We start from the raw sequence: 21,295 nt of genomic DNA, 5'->3' as shown, positions 1-21,295 counted from the left end.
GGAGTCAGAAGATAACTCCAAGGAAGTGGATCCATGTTCTTTTTGAGAACCATACAGTTTTAGCACCACTTTATTGGGCCCTCTACCCAAGGTCAAGGTTCCTTTAAACCAATCCGTCCTTGCTCGGGCTTCAAAAAGCCATGGTCTGCCCAGTAAAAACAGAGGGTAGGATGTACCATAAGAATTTGGCTTCACCACCAGATAGGTTAGCCAATAATATTTTCCAGCCACTGTAGTCTTCACATATGGGAGAATGCCCAAATGCTTGATTCTACTCTGATCCGCCAGTCTGATGAGCCATTGGGTGGGTTGCACACCTTGTAGGCCTAGATCCTTCATTGTCACATCCGTCATAATGTTTACTGATGAGCCTCCATCAATCAGTGCATTTGCAATGAAGCAGCCTTCTATCCACGCGCCAGTCTCTGGAGTACCCGGATCTAGAAAGGCGTTAGCTACGTCCACTTCTTTGACAGGCTCTGGAGCTTTGTTGGACTTTGTCACTGTTGAGGGAGCAATCCTTAAATCACATCTTCTTGTCAATATACTTTTGAACCTTTTCCGGCAACTGGGAGACAACATCAATAATTGTCGGAATGTGAGATTTGGTCTAAAGATATCTAGATCTCTGACCAGATCGTATTCCTTAATAGGATCCACTGGCTTCTCTAATCGGTTAGGGAATGGGGCAACACCCATTTTCATTTTCCCTCTTTCTTCCAAAAGAGGCATCATGGGAACGTCTTCTGCCACTTGTGGCACTTCCTCCTCTTCTGTCTCCTGGACCTCTGGTCCTGTCTCTGGAACTGTCTCTGTAACTCTCTGTGGCACTGTAGGGCTTTGTGCGGCACTGTCAGGCTCTGTTCTGATCTGTTCTTCTGGTGAAAGGTTGAACTTCATTGTTCTGGTAGGAGGGTTACTTTCTTTCTGGATAGGTGGTTCCTTCTACTTTGCATGCATGATGACAGCAACTTCCAATTCCAGTAAATTGGAGGTAGGCTCTTGGGCCTTGGCCGGACTATCAGTAGCACTGTTTTTCACTGGGGCTAGGCTTGGACAGTCCTTTGCAGTGTGGCCTTCTCCTTTGCATCGACTGCATAAGGGCTTGTAATCCACTGACCTTCTGGGATTTGGACAATTTGGTGAGATGTGTCCCTTTTCTCCGCATCTGTAACACTCCACTTCTGTTCTCTGACCATCGCCAGACTGTCTTCCTCTGTAACTTTGGGAGGGAAATCTTCTGGGTCCGAAATTAGGACCAAACTCTCTAGGCTTGGGTCCAATATCTTGTGTTGTCATTTTGGATTCCAGCAAGTTAAATCTTGCGTCTTCTTCCTTCCTTCTCTTATCATGCATCTCTTTCAGAGAGCAAATGTCCTCTGTATGGTTCTTCCGCAAACAGTAGGAACATAAGGCCCCAGGAATGGTTGGTTTTCGTGTACATTCAGTGGCTAAATGGCCTGCTTGATGACACTTACCACACCAAGTATTTGACCGCATCACATCTCTTCCTGCTCCTACAACGTTGGATATGCTAGTAGTATTCACTTTCAACGTCTGTAGTTGTTCTGTAATCACATCCATCAACTCCTTTTTGATGTTTGCAACTGAGTTGGATAAGTAATCCTTCAAGCTTTCTCCTCCGGAGGTACTAGAAGGAGGTTTTTGAGGAGTCTCTGTAATCACTGCATAAATCGATTGGGCTGGTACAGAGGGGTCTCTGTTCTGGTTCTGATTCAGAGCTCCTATTTGAACTATTGGCTGTTGGCTCTAGTTCGTAGGATTCCACTGTTGCTGTTGATTTGGCATGGAGGAAATTGGTTGGGACCATTGTTGTTGTGGTTGAACCACCATTTGAGGCATGGATTGTGGCCACTGTGGATTTGGTGCACTTTTTTTGTGATACCGGGGGCATCTGTTGGTAGGGATAGGGAACAGTCCCTGGAACTGCATTTGGTGGATACATCATTCCTGGCATCAGAGGAGGTAGGACTCCTCTTCCTGTATTCATCGCTAATCTAGCTTCCACTTCATCGTACAGACTTGCACCTTCTGTTGCAGCTTGCAGGGTGGCTGGTCTTTGCAGCTCCACAAACTTACGGACTTCTGGTTGTAATCCTCTGAGAAACACCCCCTTCTGAATGCCATCATCTAGATTATGGTTAGTCCATCTCTTCAGGATGGATTCCATTCGTGAGACATAAGCTTCCACTCTTTCTCCAGAAGACTGACTTAGGTTCATAAATTCCTCTCCATCCACTCTTCAAAACCTTCACGCCTGAATTTAGTGAGGAAGGCCAACTTCAGGTCGTCCCATGTGCCAAAAGTTCCTGCTACTTATCTCTCATACCACTGAAACGCCGCGTCCTTGAAAGTGGCGGGGAATATTGCTAACCAATGCTCAAGGGTTCTGGCATTATTAGCCACACATGCTACCATAAACTCTGCTACATGAAGATCGGGGTCTTCATTGTACTCTCCCTTAAAAACTGGCAATGGAACTACATTCGCTGGCCTGTCATCAATATTTACAGGACGGATCTGGCTTGGAAGTGGACCTCTAGCCGGAGGAGGAAGGGCTTCATGTGCCATTGGGACTTCTGTAAAGAGTTCCGCAAGGGCATCAAAGGCGGCTTCTGCTGCGAGCTCATTCTCAGCCTTGATTTTTACTTTCTCTCTTCTCACGTACCTCTGGACTCGTTCTAACGCTTGCCTCTTTATTGCGTCATTCATTAGGGGGTTGGCTCCACTATGTTGTTAGTGCTCCACAGAGGGTTAACAGAAGGCTTCAGTCTCTGGAGGACTGTCTTGCCAACATTTCTTCTACTTCTTCCTTTTCAACGTCTCTGAATTTTGCTTTCATTCCACTGCACAGAGGAAGGTATTCGGTTCTGAAGGTGTCAAAATGCATACGTCTGAGCATTGTGGTGGTGCCATCATCATAGTAATGCCAGCTTCTGATGGTTTCAATAGTGTATGTTGTGAAAAACACTCTGTCTACCAACTTCCAGTGGGTTGCTAATTGAACAAACAGAAGATTATCAATACACCAAGCATCCCATGTATCTTGCTGTTGAGCATCCACGAACAAATTCCAACTCTTTTCCTTCTTGTCTTTGTGAACCTCTACAGACCAAGACTCCTGAAGCTTCTTCACAATCTCCCACTTGATGTTGTCTAGAAACTTCTCAATGAATGCCAAATCTTCCATTGATGGTCATTCTCTCTGTTTCTACTCTTCAGTTTATTCCCAAACAGTTGGCCACCAAGATGCAAGTTTCTGCTGCTTCAACAGGAAGAGGAAACTGTCCACTACATAGAGCATGCATCATGATGGTGATGTGTTTTCGCCATTGTGGGATGAACTTCTTGTGGAAAGTGTCTTTGATTATGAGAAATTCCAACTCTTCAGTGGAAGAAGGAACTTTACAAACATCCATTGAATTCTTCTCTTCTTGGCAATGCCATTTCCTTTATTTTCAGCCTCTTCTGGTGCTTGTTGATGGCAAGTTTCCCCGGCTGCGCACCAAAAACATGGAGCCCCAAGAGGAACACCAAGAAAAAGGGAATTCTCTTGCAAGAAAATCTATCTTGTAACATCAACAAGCTTGTTTATTATGTTTCATATGATCACAATGAAGAAAAGAACACAAGGCACAACAAATCTTTATGCAGCATCATGTAGATCTCCCACGGATTTGATAGAATCAACCATATTCTTGAATATCTTCACAAAATCCATCAATAGAACAAAGAAAGCCAAGGAAAACACCATCTTTGAATGGAAATACATCACATGGTATTCATCTTCAATATCTTCATAGTCTTCTCTCTCAATTTCTCATATACAATCACTCTGTTTGAGTAGAATTGACTATCTCTGGCTCTCTCTCTCTCTCACTCCATCAATAATACATCATATTCTCACTACAATCTCTCAAAATCACCCTCAATAATCCTTCTTAGGTCGTGGATACCCCTCCCAAGAGGTATGTCTGATATGAAGAGTCACCAGAGCCACTACAGTGTCCTTTCATAGCTCACTACTGTCACTTCACTCTAGTCTTCACTTGAGTCTTCAGCAGCTACTTCTTTCACTTCTTTCAGCTCTTTTACACTTGTATTCACCTCTTTCCAAGGCTAGAAAACTTTCCCAAGCTACACTCTCATCCATCAGAACACATACAGAACAGTACCAGAACAGCTACAGTACAGAACAGAACAGAACAGAAACAGAAGCTCTACAGAAGACCTACAGAAGGTTACAAAAGGTCATCAAAACCACATAACTCATACTCAAACCATTCCAAACTCTCACAAACCATTCAATAAGCTTTCTCAAGATCTCAATCTTCATCAATCAATACTCCATCCCTCCTTACAGAAGACAATCAGAACAAAACAGAACAAAACAGAAGGTATACAAAACCAATCAGAACCTATCAAAACATCATAGAACCACTAATAAACATCATGAACTTCCAAAACTCAATCAATATCATCCAAAACACTCTCAAACCACTTCCAAACCAATCAATCATCTCATAAAATCAACCATTCAGCTCTCAAAAACAACAAAAATCAGCCAAAAAACAAGTCATTTCAACACTCAACATATCCCCACACTTAATAAGGAAGCGTCCTCGCGACCCAGGAAAAAGGGAATACAGGTTATGCAGAATGGATGCAGGATGCAAGGAAAATGGAAAAACCAGAATTTGTGGAGACTGGTGATGATATTGCACATCCTATTGTGCAGTTTGAAAAAATTCATTTGTCTATGCAGGATGGAAAAAAGAAATACCTGTCGGATGTATTTCATGTCCCGAATATCACCAAGAACCTGGTTTCTGTTGGTCAAATGGTTGAGCAGGGCTTGCAGGTCAGATTTAATTCTCATGGATGCTTTGTTGAGGATATGAAAAATAAAGGTCGCTTGATAGCAAAAGGAAAGAAAAAGGGCAGAATGTTTACGTTAGATGCAAACATGCTTGAATTGAGTGCATGTTTGCACATGGGACCGGTGTAGTTGTAGATATTGATATCTGGCATAAACGCATTGGTCATGTTAATATACAACGACTTAAATCAATGCAGGCCCAAAATATTGTTGCAGGATTGCCTAAATTCAAGGTTGCAGAAATGCATAAGGTATGTGAAGCCTGTCAATTTAAAAAACAGGTAAGGAAACCATTTCCTAGACATGTTGAAGAGAGTAAGAAGCCATTGGAATTAATCCACTCTGATGTGTGGACTACTAAAGCTGCATCTATTGGAGGCTTTCATTATTTTGTCACTTTTATTGATGACTATAGCAGAAAAGTTTGGGTGTATTTTATAAAAAAGAAAAGTGAAGTATTTGGGCATTTCAAAACTCTTAAAGCTATGGTTGAAAGAGAAATAGGCCTACAAATAAAATGCCTAAGGTCAGATGGAGGGGGAGAGTACCTCTCAAATGAGTTTGCAAGGTTCCTGCAGGAGCATGGCATAAAACAACAATATTCATGCAGTCATACCCCACAACAAAATGGAATTGCAGAAAGGAAAAATATGCATATTGGAGAGGTATCTCGTGCCATGCTCAACAAAAAAGACTTGCCAGATTTTTACTGGGCTAAAGCAGCTGCTACAGTAGTCTACATAATGAATAGGACTCCCATTGCAGCAATACATGGGATGACTCCAGAGGAGAGGTATACTGGCAGGAAACCAGATATTTCTCATTTGAAGATTTTTTGTTGCATTGCCTATGTTCATGTGCCAGATGAGTTGAGATCCAAGTTGGATCTAAAAGCTGAGAAGTGCATCTTGATTGGTTACTCTCTGCAGCAGCAAAAAGGGTATAGATGCTATAACCCTTCTACTCGTAAGTTTACAGTGAGCAGAGATGCTGTTTTTGATGAGATGAGTAGCCGGTATAAACCAGTAAATGTGATTGATGATGTAGATGCACAAAATGGTAATGCTGCACAGAATTCACAGCAGTGCAGTCACAAAATATTAGTGGACCTGGAGTGTCTTCTAGCAGTAAGGAAGACCATGGATATTTTGAGAACACCTGGGAGTGAACCTACTTTGCACAGGTCTACCAGAGCTAGGTATCCTGTGGATAGGCTGAAATATGATGGATTTACAGCCATTCACTATGCCTATATGGTCAAAGTGATACAGGAACCAGAACCCACTTCTTTTGAGCAAGCCATGGGAAAAGAAAAATGGAAGAAAGCCATGGATGAAGAAATGGATGCCTTGGAAGCAAATGCTACATGGGAATTGGTACCTTTGCCTAAAGATAAGAATGCAATTGATTGTAAGTGGGTTTATAAGGTGAAGCACAATGCAGATGGTTCTGTGAACAGATACAAGGCAAGATTAGTAGTCAAGGGGTATGCACAAACATATGGCATTCATTATGAAGAAACATTCATTCTGATTGCAAGGATGGCAACCGTAAGAGCAGTCATTGCTATGGCTGTATCAAAGGAATGGTCTTTACATCAGATGGATGTAAAGAATGCCTTCTTGCATGGTGATTTGCAAGAAGAGGTATATATGGAGTAGCCACCACGTTATGTGCATGCTGTTCATCCTGAGTTTGTTTGCAGGTTGAAGAAAGCCTTGTATGGCTTGAAGCAAGCACCTAAAGCATGGTCTGACAGGATAGGACAGTATCTTGTCACTATTGGCTTTCAGATTTCCAAGGTAGATTTCTCACTTTATGTAAGAAAAACAGAGAAATGTATATGATGCTTGTCATTTATGTTGATGATTTGATTATCACAGGTGATAGTGATGAAGATATCCTTCATGTGAAAATGGTATTGAAGTAGAAGTTTGAGGTGAAGGATTTGGGAGAGCTGCGTTATTTGTTGGGCATTGAGATGATTAGATCACCAAGTGGGATATGGCTCTTGCAGAGGCAGTATGGATTGGACATGCTGTCCAAATATGGGATGACAGGCTGTAAGCCTATTTCAGTTCCTTTGGAGCAGAATGTGAAGCTGAGTGCAGATGCAGGTGAGCTTCTCGAAGACCCTACTATGTACAGACGTATAGTAGGAAGTTTGATTTATATGACTATTACCAGGCCAGATTTGAGCTATGTTGTTGGATTGGTAAGTCAGTTTATGCAAGCTCCAAGGAAACCGCATTTGGATGCGGCTAGACGCATACTCAGGTATGTGAAGTCCACATTGCAGTATGGACTATTTTATGAGACTGGGGTTTAGATACAGTTGCATGGATACACTAATGCTGATTGGGCTGGTAGTATTTCTGATAGACGATCTACCAGTGGATATGTGTTCTCTTTTGGGAGTGCTGCAGTCACTTGGAGCAGCAAGAAACAGCCTACAGTTGCCTTGTCGAGCACAGAGGCTGAGTACAGGGGTGCAACAATGGCTGCATGTGAGGTAGCTTGGTTGCATAAGCTACTTTATGATATGCATCAGCCTAGAGATGGGCCAGTTGTCATTTATTGTGACAGCATGAGCAGTATACACTTGGCAAATAACCCAATCTATCATGCTAGAACAAAGCACATTGAGGTGCATTATCACTATGTGCGGGAGAGGGTTTTACTAGGTCTTATTGATCTAGTTTATGTCAGCACAGAGGATCAGGTAGCTGACATATTCACGAAGGCATTGGGCGTAGAGAAGCTGTGTAAGTTCAGAGACCTGCTTGGTGTCCAAGAATTGGGATTGAGCTCGAGGGGGAGTGTTGAGATATCGAGCTCCACTCATTATATGCCAGGGTGACTGTTGTGCATTTATGTCACAGACTTGTTAGCTGTAGATGCGGTTGGTACACTGCCCATGAATAATAGCTAGATGACAGCTATCCTTATCTACTCTAGTTCGTGACTCAGTTAGTATGCCACCTTAGTTAGTTGAGTTTTGTTTGAGACCCATATATAGGGTTCTTCTATTTCTATATACTAGAGTTCTTTTTGGCTTACACAACTAAGAAGAGGAAAACTGTTTTCAGCCTCCACTTGTGTGTGTATTCCCCCATTGTGCAAGCAAGAAAGCTACAAGTGAGACTCCTTCCTTCTCTCCCACAATCTTGACAAGTCCCATACTGCCGGACATCTCCAGAAATCCCGTTTGACATGCTGAAAATTTATGAAAATTCACCAACCGTCATCCCGTGGGTCTTTAAAGCACTTTTGGACATTGCCGCTTAAAATCATACTGATTATAGCTGCCGCCTTTGATGAAGTCTATTTTTCCCTTGAAATTCGGAATTTTTGGTATTTTTAAGCACTTCTCGATGTCAAAAATCATCTGTCAATTATGTCTCTTAGCATACCGTCAACTTTTCTTTAGAACATCTTTCTCAGAAACAAGCTGATATTGTCACCACCTTGCAATGTCACATGTAGAGCTAATCTTCCTTTATCATCCTTTTTCATACAAGCTAAGGACTAATGCATCACATCGTGGTTCTAGAAGGATAGTTTAAGGTTAACGTAGCCCTCATTCAATCCTAGCCATCTTTCCTTGATTTCTCCATCGTGTCAGTGTTGTCATCTGCCATGCTTCGTCTCCTATATTTCGACTATAGTATATAGCTTCATTAAACCATAGTCTAGTGTCAATTGTGGTAGGCAGCATCACCTCCAAGATAAATCCGTCATTCACTTTTTGCAGTTGTCCATGGTGCTTCATTACGCTGTTCTCCCAAGATTAGATTATCTCCACAGCCCATAACACAGTCCACCGTTGCCTTTACTAGCACATCGCATCTTGCACAAGGAACTCTAAATCACTTCCTATATAGAAAATTCATATTATAACTAGTAAGAACCTCAACCAAACTAGTAAGGATGCAACATTTCCTAGTTATAACTAGAAATTTTGGGGGCCATGAGGTTCTTCGAACTAGTAAGTCCCTTTTTCTAGTTACTATCTAGAAAATTGGAGCCCTACCTAGTAACATTATATAGTAACTTGTTGTAAAACTAGTAACAATACCAAGATAACTAGGAAATTTCATGTTTCACTACTTATAACTAGTAAATTACTATTCTGTAACTAGCAAATTACATACAATCTTTCTAGTCAATTAAGAATATAGGATTTTCCTAGATATAACTAGTAAATTGATGTCCTTTGACTAGAAACTTATCTTGCCCTTTGACTAGAAAATTATTTTCCTATAACATTCGGTAAATAAAAAAGATTATGAACGTGCTACATTGGTTATGGCTGTATCTTCAACTAGGCAATGGATTATTTTACTAACATAACCTTTCTTGTATACTTGCTTACACATGCATGTATACACAAGTATATGTGCATGTTTATAGGTACATGCATACACATCCATACAATGCCACTCATACATGTCTATACAAACGATCCACATACATACACATATGTATCCAAACATATTATGGACATACATGCACGTGTACATATCTTTATATTAAGTTCAATTTCAAAATACAAATACATGTATACCTAAATAACACACCCACACCCACACACCTAAGCCCATAATGATAATTCTAGGCACAACTAGTGCTAGAGGGTTCACACATAAACATCATTTTTGGGTTTTATGGCTCAAACAGTAAAATGATTGTAACACTAATCGCACAAAAGTTAGAAAACACCATATATGTAGTGCATTCTTTTTACAATAATTTCACTAAACCATGTGTGTAATATCATACTTTTACAATAATGTCAATCAAGCATCAAGAAGCTTTTGTGTCATGTATACATATTCTTCACATAAACAAAAGGAAAATAAATATAACGTTAAGCAGCCTTTCATGACCTCATATTTTAAACCACATATTAAAATATATGTCTTAGAAATTGCATCGTAGATTTCAAGCTACATTTCAATAATGTTTTTTAAACTATTTTATACACAGAGACACAAATGTACGCATGCGTGCACACACACATTGAGTCAATTCTATCATACGATGAATTATCTTAATAAGAAAGTTTCTCTCTCCCTCCACCTTTCTCCATATATTGAAACATCAATGAGATGAGCTCTTTATATACATAATTTGAGTCAAAGAAAATATTTAAAAAATGGGATATTAAGCTATCTAACTATGAAACACTCGTCTTCATCTATGAAGATAACCTACCATTGCCAGAATTATAATCTCTCTCTCTCTCTCTCTCTCTCAAAGGCTATGAAGTATAGAGTTGAAAGCAAAGGCATCTAGCATGCAATATCCATTCTATATGACCTTATCTAGGAGGCCAAGTGCTTCTAATTAAAAGAACTTTTCCTTACCGAGGCAACTATTTACTATATTATACCTAATATTTCGGAAGCACAAATGAGCACATGGTATTCTTTTTAAATTTTGGAAATGCCATGTAAATACCATGTAGAAGAGTATTGTAAGTCATGCAAACAATCTTGCCTAATAAGATTGCAAGAAGCAACTCTAGCTATCCTTACATAAGTTATGGGATATCTTATGCTAATATGGAAAATCTTAAGCATACAAATATTCCAACAAATTTATGTTTAAAGAAGCCATATTTAAGTAGATCAAACCCCTCTAAGTATAAATATGAGAAATACCCTTATGTGGTTTAGTTGCAATTATTTGATCCTCACCTCATTTGCATATTTGCACTTGACCAAGTTATGAATGTTTAGATTGTCTAGCCATTAGTACCCATTAACTTCAAAAGTTATACATTGCACATATAAACTACTTCATTACACTAAATAAGCAAGAGATAGTATACCACATATATAACCACCACTCTCTATTATAGTATACCACATCATAATCTTAAGAGTAATTATGGATATTGTCAAATTATTGACTATGTACGCAAAAGAAAACTTAGGTACCTAATCCCTTGCACTATCCTGCTATGCCATTGATTGGCAAGCAAAGGTTGGGAAATCAATGGTGTAGTGCTTTGAATCACTCGTGTAGTGTGATCTACAATCACCTACAAGTGCACAATCCAAGTCCTTATGTGTGCAATCAATTTTAGATACACTATTATAATGGCATCCAAGAAAATCTCTCTATACCCCATATTACATTGCCATGATTATAGTGTAAGAGTCTTTCAAAATGATAATTTTGCACCAATCTCTCAAACACATCAAGAAATTAAGTTCCAATTTTGACATGGCATATGAACCTTGGCTCACCAAAGTCCACTTGGTAAGGCACACAAGCATGCAACAGGCAAGGATGTTAGCATACATGACACCATCAGTAGTCAAGCTTTGAATGGTGCAACCTTGACGGTTCAATGCAAGAAAACATATTTATAAATTAGGGGTGCTATAGTCCACATCCTTAGTAGCAACTTGAGCTCCGAATTGCTTGTCACTTTTGATAGCTCTATCAAAGTGTAGAAAGTTGGATAAGGTAGCCACATGTTGACTTTCCTATCTTGATTAGGTCGTAGAGCAAGTAGCCCTTTTACCATAGGCCTGCTATGTAGAAGCCTTTTTGCCAGAGGCTTGTTGAAGGAGTCTTCCTCATGCTTATCCCAAGTTCTTGTAAATTCAATGCAAGATCATAATATGCATTGAATCTTATTTATGGAAATGGAATTGAACAAGGTATAACTTCTACTTGTAAGGGCGACATGGATAATGACTAGGGAGTGTTGTAGATACTTGTGACACAAGTATATGTAGTAGGCCATGGAAGTCCCACTGGATCAATATATGTTTCATGCTAGAGACCTTTTGCCTTCAATCAACTGATTTGGTAAGAAATTTAAGAAACTTTCCTAATCCATCATTCATCATAATACGCAAGTATCTACAACCGCTAGTAAAACTTTTTTGATGGCTATATACACCCCGTGAAGATTGGCTTCTGATTATACCAACATACACACAAATCACATCACAGATAGGGAGACACACCCCCAAGGAGCATACACAATTACTAGTACTTAAGGACCCTAGCCTGTGAGAAACCTCCAACATTTGTGGCCCCTACTTCAACCATCTACCCCAATGTGATACAATTGGATCTAACCCCCAACTATAACACAAAGTTTCCTTCTACCTCATTCTCAAAGGTTTTTTATATTTTATCTCAAATGTTGTGAGTGTCCTTGTGGATATGGAAATTTATTATGCAATGCTTCAAGTCTCTTAATTCAGGATAGCATATCTTAATCTGCATAAGCACTTAAAAGGGAAGTTTTAATAAATCAAGATTTTGAATGCACATTTAAATTGAAAACAAATGTAGTTTTATGGCTATGAAATTTTTACAATACCTCATTGGAAAAACTCATCACATTTATAAATTCTTTTTGCATGTCTATATATACACGTGTGTGTGTGTGACTTTAGATTAATTATCTCATGTAACCATGGACAATATAAATATTTCTTTCAAAAATCTATGAATAATGGAGCTAGGAGTATCTAGTATTATCTAGTACAAAATTTGATGAAAATGGGTCCTTAACATGGGTTTTTCTTCATTAGTTCCCCACATTGATAAATAAAAACATGTTAAAGTCCTCTTCATCGCTAGGTCTAGTTGCAAGTCACACTACTATTATTTGCAAGGTCATTAATGACTTTAATGACATTAATATTGACCTGCAAGAGGAACGTTGGCGCCAAATTAATTCTCCACCTCCTCTTCTTCCTCTTTTTTTAATTGATCTGTCTTCTTCCTCTTTTTTTAATTGATCTGGAGCTGGTTTGAACCGCCTTGAGCTCTCATGCATATTCCCGCCCTCCAGCTTCGCTCTCGCAATCAATATTGTAGTGCCCAAATATAGCGCGCCCTGTGCACTAGCACTGTGATCAGTGACCTGCGCGCGCTCTCTCCTCAACAGTGATCATCAGCTTGGCACCCAATATATACATCTATCGGCCTGGTTTGATTGGGCGCGCGACGCATGCTACTAGGCGCGCGCTGTCGGCGTCGCCGGCTAGCAGGCGGCCTTGTTATAAGTGGCGCCCCACCTGCCAGCAAGTGCCGCGCGATAGCTGATCGTAAGAGCGAATTGCACTGATCGTCAGCCAGCAGCTCTCCCAGCCCGACGTACTCCTACACTCCTCCATCGTTCGGTAGCTCTGATCCCATTGGGACTACTCCACCGACCTACTGCCCTCCACCGTGAAAGTCTGGTAGCTCACGGCCATATTCGTCCTCTTACTCTCCACCATATTCCCCCGGTAGTACTTCGCTGTCGTTCTCCTACTCTTTGCCATCGTTCGGTATATAAGCTCTCCGCCCGTCGGGACTCCATCGACCTACTGCCCTCCCTCGTCAAGTGTAGCAGCTGATTACCATATTCGTCGGCGTGGCCCTATCGTTGTGGCATGGCGTGGCGTGGCCCTCCCCCGTCGATCAAAGTAAAGCCTTATTATCAACACATTCTACAGCACCAAAGAGATGTTCCTGCGCGAGCTTATCAGCAATGCATCAGATGTAAGCATTGTTTTTTCCTGTGTAGTTTTGGTCTGTGTTGTGCCATGCTATTTCTGAATAATGCGCAAAGCTCCTTACATGCATTGTCTTGTCAAGCGCTTGACAAGATCAGGTTTGAGAGCCTGACGGATAAGAGCAAACTTGATTCCCAGCCGGAGCTCTTTATCCACATTGTTCCCGATGAGGCCTCTAATACGTTAACCATTATCGATAGCGGTATTGGCATAACCAAAGCAGGTAAGCGGATCCGAGTTTCTACGGTTTGAAGCATTGCTGTCTTCCCTTTCTTTGAGCTTGCAGCATTGCAGCTATGAGTCTGGCAGCTCACGGCCATCGTCGGCGTGGCGTGGCCCTCCCCTGTCGATCAAAGTCTGGGCGCAGCTCACGGCCATCGTCGACGTGGCGTGGCCCTCCCCCGTGAAAGTCTGGGCGCCCTCCCCCGCCAAAATCTGGGCGTGGCGTGGCCCTCCCCCGTGATCAAAGTCTGGGCGCATAAATACCATCGTTCTACTGTCCTCCCCCGTCAAAGTCTGGGCATGGTAGTCGCGGGAGTTATCGGCATTGTCCTGAAGAAACGGCACGAGAACATCCAGGGGAGCCAGTTTGGCAGAGGCATTCGAACTAGAGAAACTTTGTAAGGACTTTATACTCGTCTTCCTCATTATTATACACTTGGTCACGCGCGTGATTGCTTGATTTGTAAGGTCTTTATATTTTCTCTAACACACCTGCCTAATTTTGGGGGTTCTTGTGTTGCCAATTCAGGAAAGAATTGATCTCCTCCCGAAAGTAACTCCTACCAACGGCCAGCTCCTCCCAACGAAGGCCTAGCTCTTGACGTCTTGCGTCTCTCGACCGCTCATTATGCCTCCAACTCCAGCCATGTATAACCAAACTTGACTAAGGATAATTAAAAAATATATAGTTTGAAATGTTTTTTTAACTAAAGTGTTTTAATGTTATGGTATTAAGGATAATAATAGGGGAGTTTTTGAATTACCTAACACGAAGGATAATAGGATGTGATTTCATCAATTGCAATATGAAAAAAATAATTATGGCAATTATTTTGCTTGAGCATTCGCATGCATTGTATACTAATGTATATAATAGGTTCACTTTTGTACATCAATTCATGTAGATTTCCATGGTTCACTATCTATTCAATTAAATTCCTCTATGTCTTACAATGATATTGAAATTGTTTTTTTTCTAAAGAGCTAATTATGGAGTGATACTGGTCTTTTTTAAGGTATGGTTATGGGATGGATCTTATGAAACAACTAAGAATAGAAATGCAAAACATTTGATAAGTGAAATCTCCAAGATTCCTTAGATAGTATTACACTTTTGTTGCATAAGAGAATTTAACTTTTTTCAATGGTACACTTTTGTTGCATAAGAGAATTTAAAATTGAAGATTACATGTCTCTTAATTAGTGACCTTTGCTTGTTTGAGGAGGGAGTCTAACCATGCTTGGGAAAGGATAACTGTTGTGATGGGCCTTTTTGGCCCTAGGGACACGATCTTCCTATCCAAGTAGGGTTTAGGGTTCTCTTGTTTGCTTTTTATGCAAGGTTTTCTCTTGAGCATAAGTTTATTATAGCAAGCTCCAAGTATCACTTGTTTGAGGTGATGTCTAACCACCAATGTATGTCCTTGCTTGGAAAATGAGCCCATCAATGTATGTCCTTGATATTTTTCTTGTAACTCCTTTTTCATAGAAACACCTCTACTAGGATCAATAAGTAGCTTAAGAACCAACACCTTCAATAATGTTGAGATTAGTGCTATGTTAATCATAGATTCCATTCAATTTTGTGAAAATTTCACGATAGATATTCGTCTTGATGCATTGAAAATCAACGCAAAGTGCACTAGCTGCTCAGTCATTCTACTATTGCTCCTAAGCTCAATGACCATCAATCAATGCTCAATAGATCTCCTTGAAGCCCTCAAACAAGATTTGACGAGAAAGGTCAATGCACACCTTGGAATGATGAAGAGTGGGCTACCATGAAAGCTTCAAGTCAAGCTCTTCTTCTGAGGTTGAAGCAAGGAGTGAAGAAGCTCCTTGAATGCCTACTTTGATACTAGTTGCATCCCCCAACATATTTTATACCCACAAATTATAAGGGGTTGGTCCCAATATAAATTTGCATCTAGAAAGAAATCTCATCTTGAAAACCAATAGAATACAATATGTTACCTTCATACTATAGAGAATACATGGGGTAGAAGGGATTTAGTCTACCTACTTCTTTTCTATAACATCCATGAAGATTCCTTGCTTTCAAATGAACGAGTACACTTAACCTTATGGTTTATAGACATGTAACCCAAATAATTTCACTCGAGAGAGTTTCCTTAATGCCAAGGATCCCACCTGCTAGATTTGGAGTATGGGGTTGTCCCAAAGTATCAAGTTATTTTATGTTGTGTTACATCTCCGAAGAGCGTTTGACTTATAAGAAAAGTAATATAAGAGTACTATGGGAGTCAGTAATATTGATTAGATATAGTGTTAATGACTAGAGCCTTGTGCCTAAGTCAAGTTTGTATATATTGACTATAAGGTGTTTTGATGACATAGGAATAATGGGGCATATCGTATTAGATTGGTCGTTATATGCCAGTATTTGCCAATATCCATCCCAAATATATAGAGGAGACACAATGAATTTCCTAGAAAAGATGTAGATATCTAGAGTATATTTGGATCTAAAGCGGAAGTTGTTGGAGCCCAAAATGGGGATGATGGGACCCCCATCTCTTTATAAAACTTTAGCCAAATTAACTAACTTGCCATTGATCTCAAGATGTCAAAGAGGACAAAAGAACTTAAGTTCATCAAAATGTTTATATTTGGTGATTTACAATATGATTAGAAAAAGTTTATAGAAGGGAAGTTTATCATGAGAAATTATTGGTCCTATGAATAGATAACCAAGGTCATCTAGCCTAAAAAAATAATCCTCATTGCATGGAATAAATACAAAGACCATTGACTATCTTAGTATCTTAATATTTCTAGGAATTAAAAATTTTTAGAACCACATAAAGATCCCCTACTTTTCTTTTACAAAACTTGAGGAATTTGATGGTTGCAATCCTAATCAAGGATAATAGGACCAATAAGTAGCTTGAGAACCAACACCTTCAATAATGTTGAGATCAGTGCTATGTTAATCATAGATTCCATTTAATTTTGTGAAAATTTCACAATATATTCATCTTGATGCATTGAAAACGTTGATAATATGATTATTTAGCATGTTTAAGGGTATGTTCATGGAATGTTAATGCACTCTACTTAAGGGTATGTTCATGAAAATTCTATGATATTTTGGAATGAGGAATTCTCATGATTTTCCTATAGTAATCATCCTAAAATGACTTGTTTGAGGAGATGTCTAACCATGCTTGGGAAAGGATAACTATCGTGATGGGTCTTTTTGGCCCTAGGGACACAATCTTTCTATCCAAGCAGGGTTTTGTAATATCTCCTTTGCTTGTTTGAGGAGATGTCTAACCATGCTTTGGGAAAGGATAACTGTTGTGATGGGCCTTCCTTTTTGTACAAACACCTCTACTAGGACATACATTCTTGTTCTATCTAACTAGGATTTTGTAATCTCTTGTTTGAGGAGATGTTTAACCATGCTTAGAAAAGTAAGCTTGAAAACTAAATTTGTTAAGAGATTATATAAAGTTTTAATTGAATGGTATTCTTGTGGCACAGATGGCAAGTTCCTCAAGTGATATGAGAAGATGCTCATGCTTATACAAGTGCTCAAAAACTAATCAAGGATGGCAGATGGTTAGTAGAAGTACTTTCTACCATCATAGCCGCCAAGATTTACTTGGTAATATGCATAGGAGGATTGGTTTACAAAATCCAAACTTGACTATGGCCCAAGATGAGGAACAATTAATTGAAACTATAGAGTTCAATGGAATAGAGAGATCATGCTTTTCTTTGGGGCAGAGTATTATAAACAGTGTATCACAGTAAAAGATAATAAAGAGTGCTTACTTATTGAACCAACTATAGGAATGAGTGTGTTACAGAGAGAACGTTTTTCATTTGATTGGGATTGTGTAAGGCTTGTAAGCTCACTATTGCACAAGTGTATGCTTCTCCCTTTCACTAATAAGCTTATTGCTTATGAAATAAAAGATCTCTCACCAAGGATGAGACACCTTCAAGTAGGTGAAGTTGGATGTATTTCTCCATGGCTAGAGAAAAATGATATTGTGTTGGCATATATGGATATGAATAACAATTTAACCAAACATGCGGTGGTACGTGAAGTGGATAGAGAAAAAAAAGAATGCAAATTAGCATGGTTGGAGAAAGATCACAATCAAAATAACTTATGGAAAGTTTTTATGGAGCACAACTGCACGAGGGACTCGATTTGTTGTATCACAATAATACATGGATGGTTGATAAGGAAAAGCAGGAGAGCAATATTATCCTCTAGAGAATTATGTGATTTTCCAGTGTCATGGATATCCTAAATTTATGCAAAAAAGACATGTCTTTATAGACTATATACATGCTTATAAATGTAAGTATTTTTAAAAACATTTATTTTATTAGATCAATCCAAGTTTCATATATCTTTACAACTAATATTTACCATTTTGTGAATGATTACTATCTTAAATATTATGTTTATTTGACTTGTATGTTTTTTTTTTCAGGTTATATTTTACGATGGCCTCTAATGAGGTCATGGCTATAGATACACCAACATATGAGCAGATATTTTTGCCTCCACCATCAAACAATCGCAATCCTGATAAGAATAATGGAAGAAAATATCTCATAACATATTATCGTAGTACACAAAACCAAATTTATTGTGCAAATCAAGCTACTGTAAGACGTTGGGTGAAATATGTGGAAGAAAAGTATAAAGATTTGCGACATAAGCTTGACTTGCAACAAGAGATAAAAGATTACATTGAGTCTAAGCATCATGAGATTAAGCCACTTGAGTTTCTAGGGGCAACTTATATTTGGAGAAAAGAAGACATCTATCTATATTTCCTTTGAAATATGCAAACAAATAGAAAATTCAAGAAACAAAAGATGAGACACTTATCAGAGAGCTCCTCTATGGTACTCTCTTTAATATGTATTAGAACTTACTTTACTTTTTATGCTCCTTACAAATCAACTTTTTTTTATAGAAATCAACTACTTCTATAGTTGGAGAAGATGCTAAAGATGATCAAGAAGTTCAACTGGTTTATTTCAAATAATACTTTATTTTCATTTTAGAATAATGTTTTTTTAAATTATGATTTGATTTATATAACTGTACTGACATAAATTGCGCTTTTTTGTTATATTAAAAAAAAAACATTGTAGCAATCCCAAGCTTTTAACAATGAAGAAAATGAGGGTTTGGATCATAATGCATGTGGCACAATAGAGGTTTGTCAATAAAACTATAGAAATCAACTACTTCTATAGTTGGAGAAGATGCTAAAGATGATCAAGAAGTTCAACTGGTTTATTTCAAATAATACTTTATTTTCATTTTAGAATAATGTTTTTTTGAATTATGATTTGATTTATATAACTGTACTGACATAAATTGCGCTTTTTTGTTATATTAAAAAAAAAACATTGCAGCAATCCCAAGCTTTTAACAATGAAGAAAATGAGGGTTTGGATCATAATGCATGTGGCACAATAGAGGTTTGTCAATAAAACTATAATGCACCTCACTGATCACTACTTTTTGGAATATTTATGTTTTTTATTTGATTACTGAGTTTTCATTCAAACAAGATGGAGGTAGAGGATGCTTATCGTCCAGAACTACCGTCACATACACAAGATGATTCAAATCACAAAAAAAATGATGAGAATTTTGATACGGTGAGCATGATATTCATAATTATTTTTAATAAAATCTTTGGATAATTTTACTAACATGTTTCATTTTCTTTTAAGGATGACATGCTCAAGAATTATAAATCATTTACCGACCTTCTTATACAGGCTACATAGGTTAGTTATCTTCAATGCTTTGTAAAAATTAAATATTAATATATATCATATTATAATTTAATAATATTTTTTTAAATTATAGATTGAGGAGAACACTATGTTGGCAAATAATGTTATAGCTGTAAATCGAAAAAGCAAGCGAATCCCAAAGGTACTAAGATATTTCTCATTCTTTTTATCTCTATAGTTTGTACTAAATATTATCTTTGTTTAATCAATTTATTTTTATCTTATAGTGGAGTGAAAAGATGAAAGATAACATGAAGGAAATGAAGAAAAAAGCTTCAAGGGATATAGAGAATCATAATAAATCCAAGGTATTTTGAGTGTATCTTAAGATAAATATGGATGTCTTTATTTTGGTAATTTAACCCTTTTATGATGCTTAATAGGGGATTGAAAACTCCAATGTGCGGCTAGCTAGGAGCCATGCTAAGACACTTGATAAATGCCAATCCTCTCAAGTTATATGTGTTGTGTTTATTTAGTATACGTGTGTATTGCTAAATATGTAAATATAAATTGTTTTTGCTAAAATCATTTTTTTGGAATTGCAGAGTATGTTGAGTGAGGTGGATGAAGAAACAATCTTAAAAAAGTACTTGGATATTGCTACGGTGGATGAGCTATATACATCATTAAAATCCACTTTTAACATCATTAAGAGAGATCCCACTTTCACTACAAATCGTACAGAGCATAATGTGGATGCCATGAGAAAGGCTATAGTACAGTGGCTAGTGGTTCAAAAACGAGTTATAATCAAAGATACAGTCGTTGGAAGTTTAAGCCTAGATGATGTTAATGTAGTAGAATAGGGACGATTTGGATTTCACATTATAGTATGCCACTTTTGTATTGTGGACATTGGCAAAAAATCTATTATTCACTTTTACTTTATTAAAATCACTTTTTAAATAAAGTATTCTTCTATTGTTATTTATATCAAAGATATAAAAATGTCATTCTATGAGATTTTGTTATATCATTATATCCCTCCTATATGCTAAGTTGTATGATAAAGTTACTACATAGATGTTATATGTTATAATTTCTTATATGGTAACTTTTTTGATGAAGTTACTATATAGATTATTTCTATTTATGAAGTTACTATGTAGTAATGTTTTAAAAAAGTTACTATATAGATAGTTATGATAAAACTCCTATATAGTAAGCTAACCAAAAAAGCTTTCTATATAGTAAATTAACTAGAAAAATCTTTCTATATTGGAAACTATCTTTCTAGATTGGCAATCTGGTAAAGTTTGATTTTTCCTATATTAGACTCTTTCTAGTTATGTGGAAATATAACTAGCAAATTCTCTTTTTTTTCCTATATAGTAAGTGGATTAGAGTTTCTTGTCTTGTTGATCAGATTTCTCACGTTCTTTGCAGCCTTCAATCTTCAGTTGTGGCCATTACAATCTTCACAAAGCATTCTTTCCATATGTCCATAAACCTTACCCAACTTATCAGTTGTGTCGCCATGCTGAAGGGATGGTAGTGAGAAACGGTAATTCAAGGTGGCCACTAGGATCGCACAGTCGGAGGAGTTTGTTCCCATGGGAAGGGTCATCCAAATGGTGAAGAGGATGGGTAAAGGTCAGACAGGCATAGAGCGACCTTCCGCAAACACTCTTTGGTTACTTCTAAACTATACGGCATCTAAAGTACTCGAATACCTTACTAGTCCTCCGGCCTGGGCTCATTCCCTGCGGGAAGCGCCTCCATGCTTTGCAAACCCTAGACAGTGAGGAGGCGGTCACGAACATGCAAGTGTTTGAAGATGCTCGGTAGTAGAGCGCATGGCAACCACCGAAACTGAAGATGATGGCAT

General features: G+C 38.3%; 2 protein-coding genes across 3 annotated transcripts; both read left to right on the top strand.

Moving 5' to 3' along the window:
- Positions 1 to 13,018: 13,018 nt before the first annotated feature.
- LOC148020843 (heat shock cognate protein 80-like) lies at positions 13,019 to 14,456 on the top strand. The gene is made up of 4 exons (XM_087699468.1): positions 13,019 to 13,423; positions 13,536 to 13,660; positions 13,732 to 14,057; positions 14,189 to 14,456. The coding sequence occupies exons 1-3, from the start codon at positions 13,413 to 13,415 to the stop codon at positions 13,842 to 13,844; spliced, it is 249 nt and encodes an 82-aa protein (XP_087555594.1). The 5' UTR covers positions 13,019 to 13,412; the 3' UTR covers positions 13,845 to 14,057; positions 14,189 to 14,456.
- Positions 14,457 to 19,189: 4,733 nt separating this feature from the next.
- Positions 19,190 to 20,359, top strand: LOC148020842 (uncharacterized). Of its 2 annotated transcripts, XM_087699466.1 has the most exons (5): positions 19,190 to 19,323; positions 19,399 to 19,455; positions 19,538 to 19,606; positions 19,692 to 19,772; positions 20,013 to 20,359. In XM_087699466.1, exons 3-5 carry the CDS (start codon positions 19,553 to 19,555, stop codon positions 20,271 to 20,273), a joined length of 396 nt encoding a protein of 131 aa, XP_087555592.1. In that variant the 5' UTR covers positions 19,190 to 19,323; positions 19,399 to 19,455; positions 19,538 to 19,552; the 3' UTR covers positions 20,274 to 20,359. The 2 variants fall into 2 exon arrangements, with proteins under 2 accessions (XP_087555592.1, XP_087555593.1); XM_087699467.1 differs by having other exon boundaries at positions 19,190 to 19,455.
- Positions 20,360 to 21,295: the final 936 nt, after the last annotated feature.

Source organism: Lygodium microphyllum, chromosome 18 (assembly GCF_053477565.2).
Source record: "Lygodium microphyllum isolate KBCC chromosome 18, Lygodium_microphyllum_v1.1.10, whole genome shotgun sequence".
In the NCBI taxonomy this organism is placed as follows: Eukaryota; Viridiplantae; Streptophyta; class Polypodiopsida; order Schizaeales; family Lygodiaceae; genus Lygodium; species Lygodium microphyllum.
Note: the sequence above shows the minus strand (reverse complement) of the source record. Positions and strands in the feature narration are given on the sequence as shown.

Excerpts from the sequence above, each read along its gene's own strand:
- LOC148020843 (XM_087699468.1), top strand. Across the intron at positions 13,661-13,731 it reads TATTGGCATAACCAAAGCAG|CTATGAGTCTGGCAGCTCAC; the intron begins GTAAGCGGATCC and ends GCAGCATTGCAG.
- LOC148020842 (XM_087699466.1), top strand. The coding sequence starts at position 19,553 with ATGTTGGCAAATAATGTTATAGCTGTAAATCGAAAAAGCAAGCGAATC. Across the intron at positions 19,607-19,691 it reads AAAGCAAGCGAATCCCAAAG|TGGAGTGAAAAGATGAAAGA; the intron begins GTACTAAGATAT and ends TTTATCTTATAG. Across the intron at positions 19,773-20,012 it reads AGAATCATAATAAATCCAAG|AGTATGTTGAGTGAGGTGGA; the intron begins GTATTTTGAGTG and ends TTGGAATTGCAG.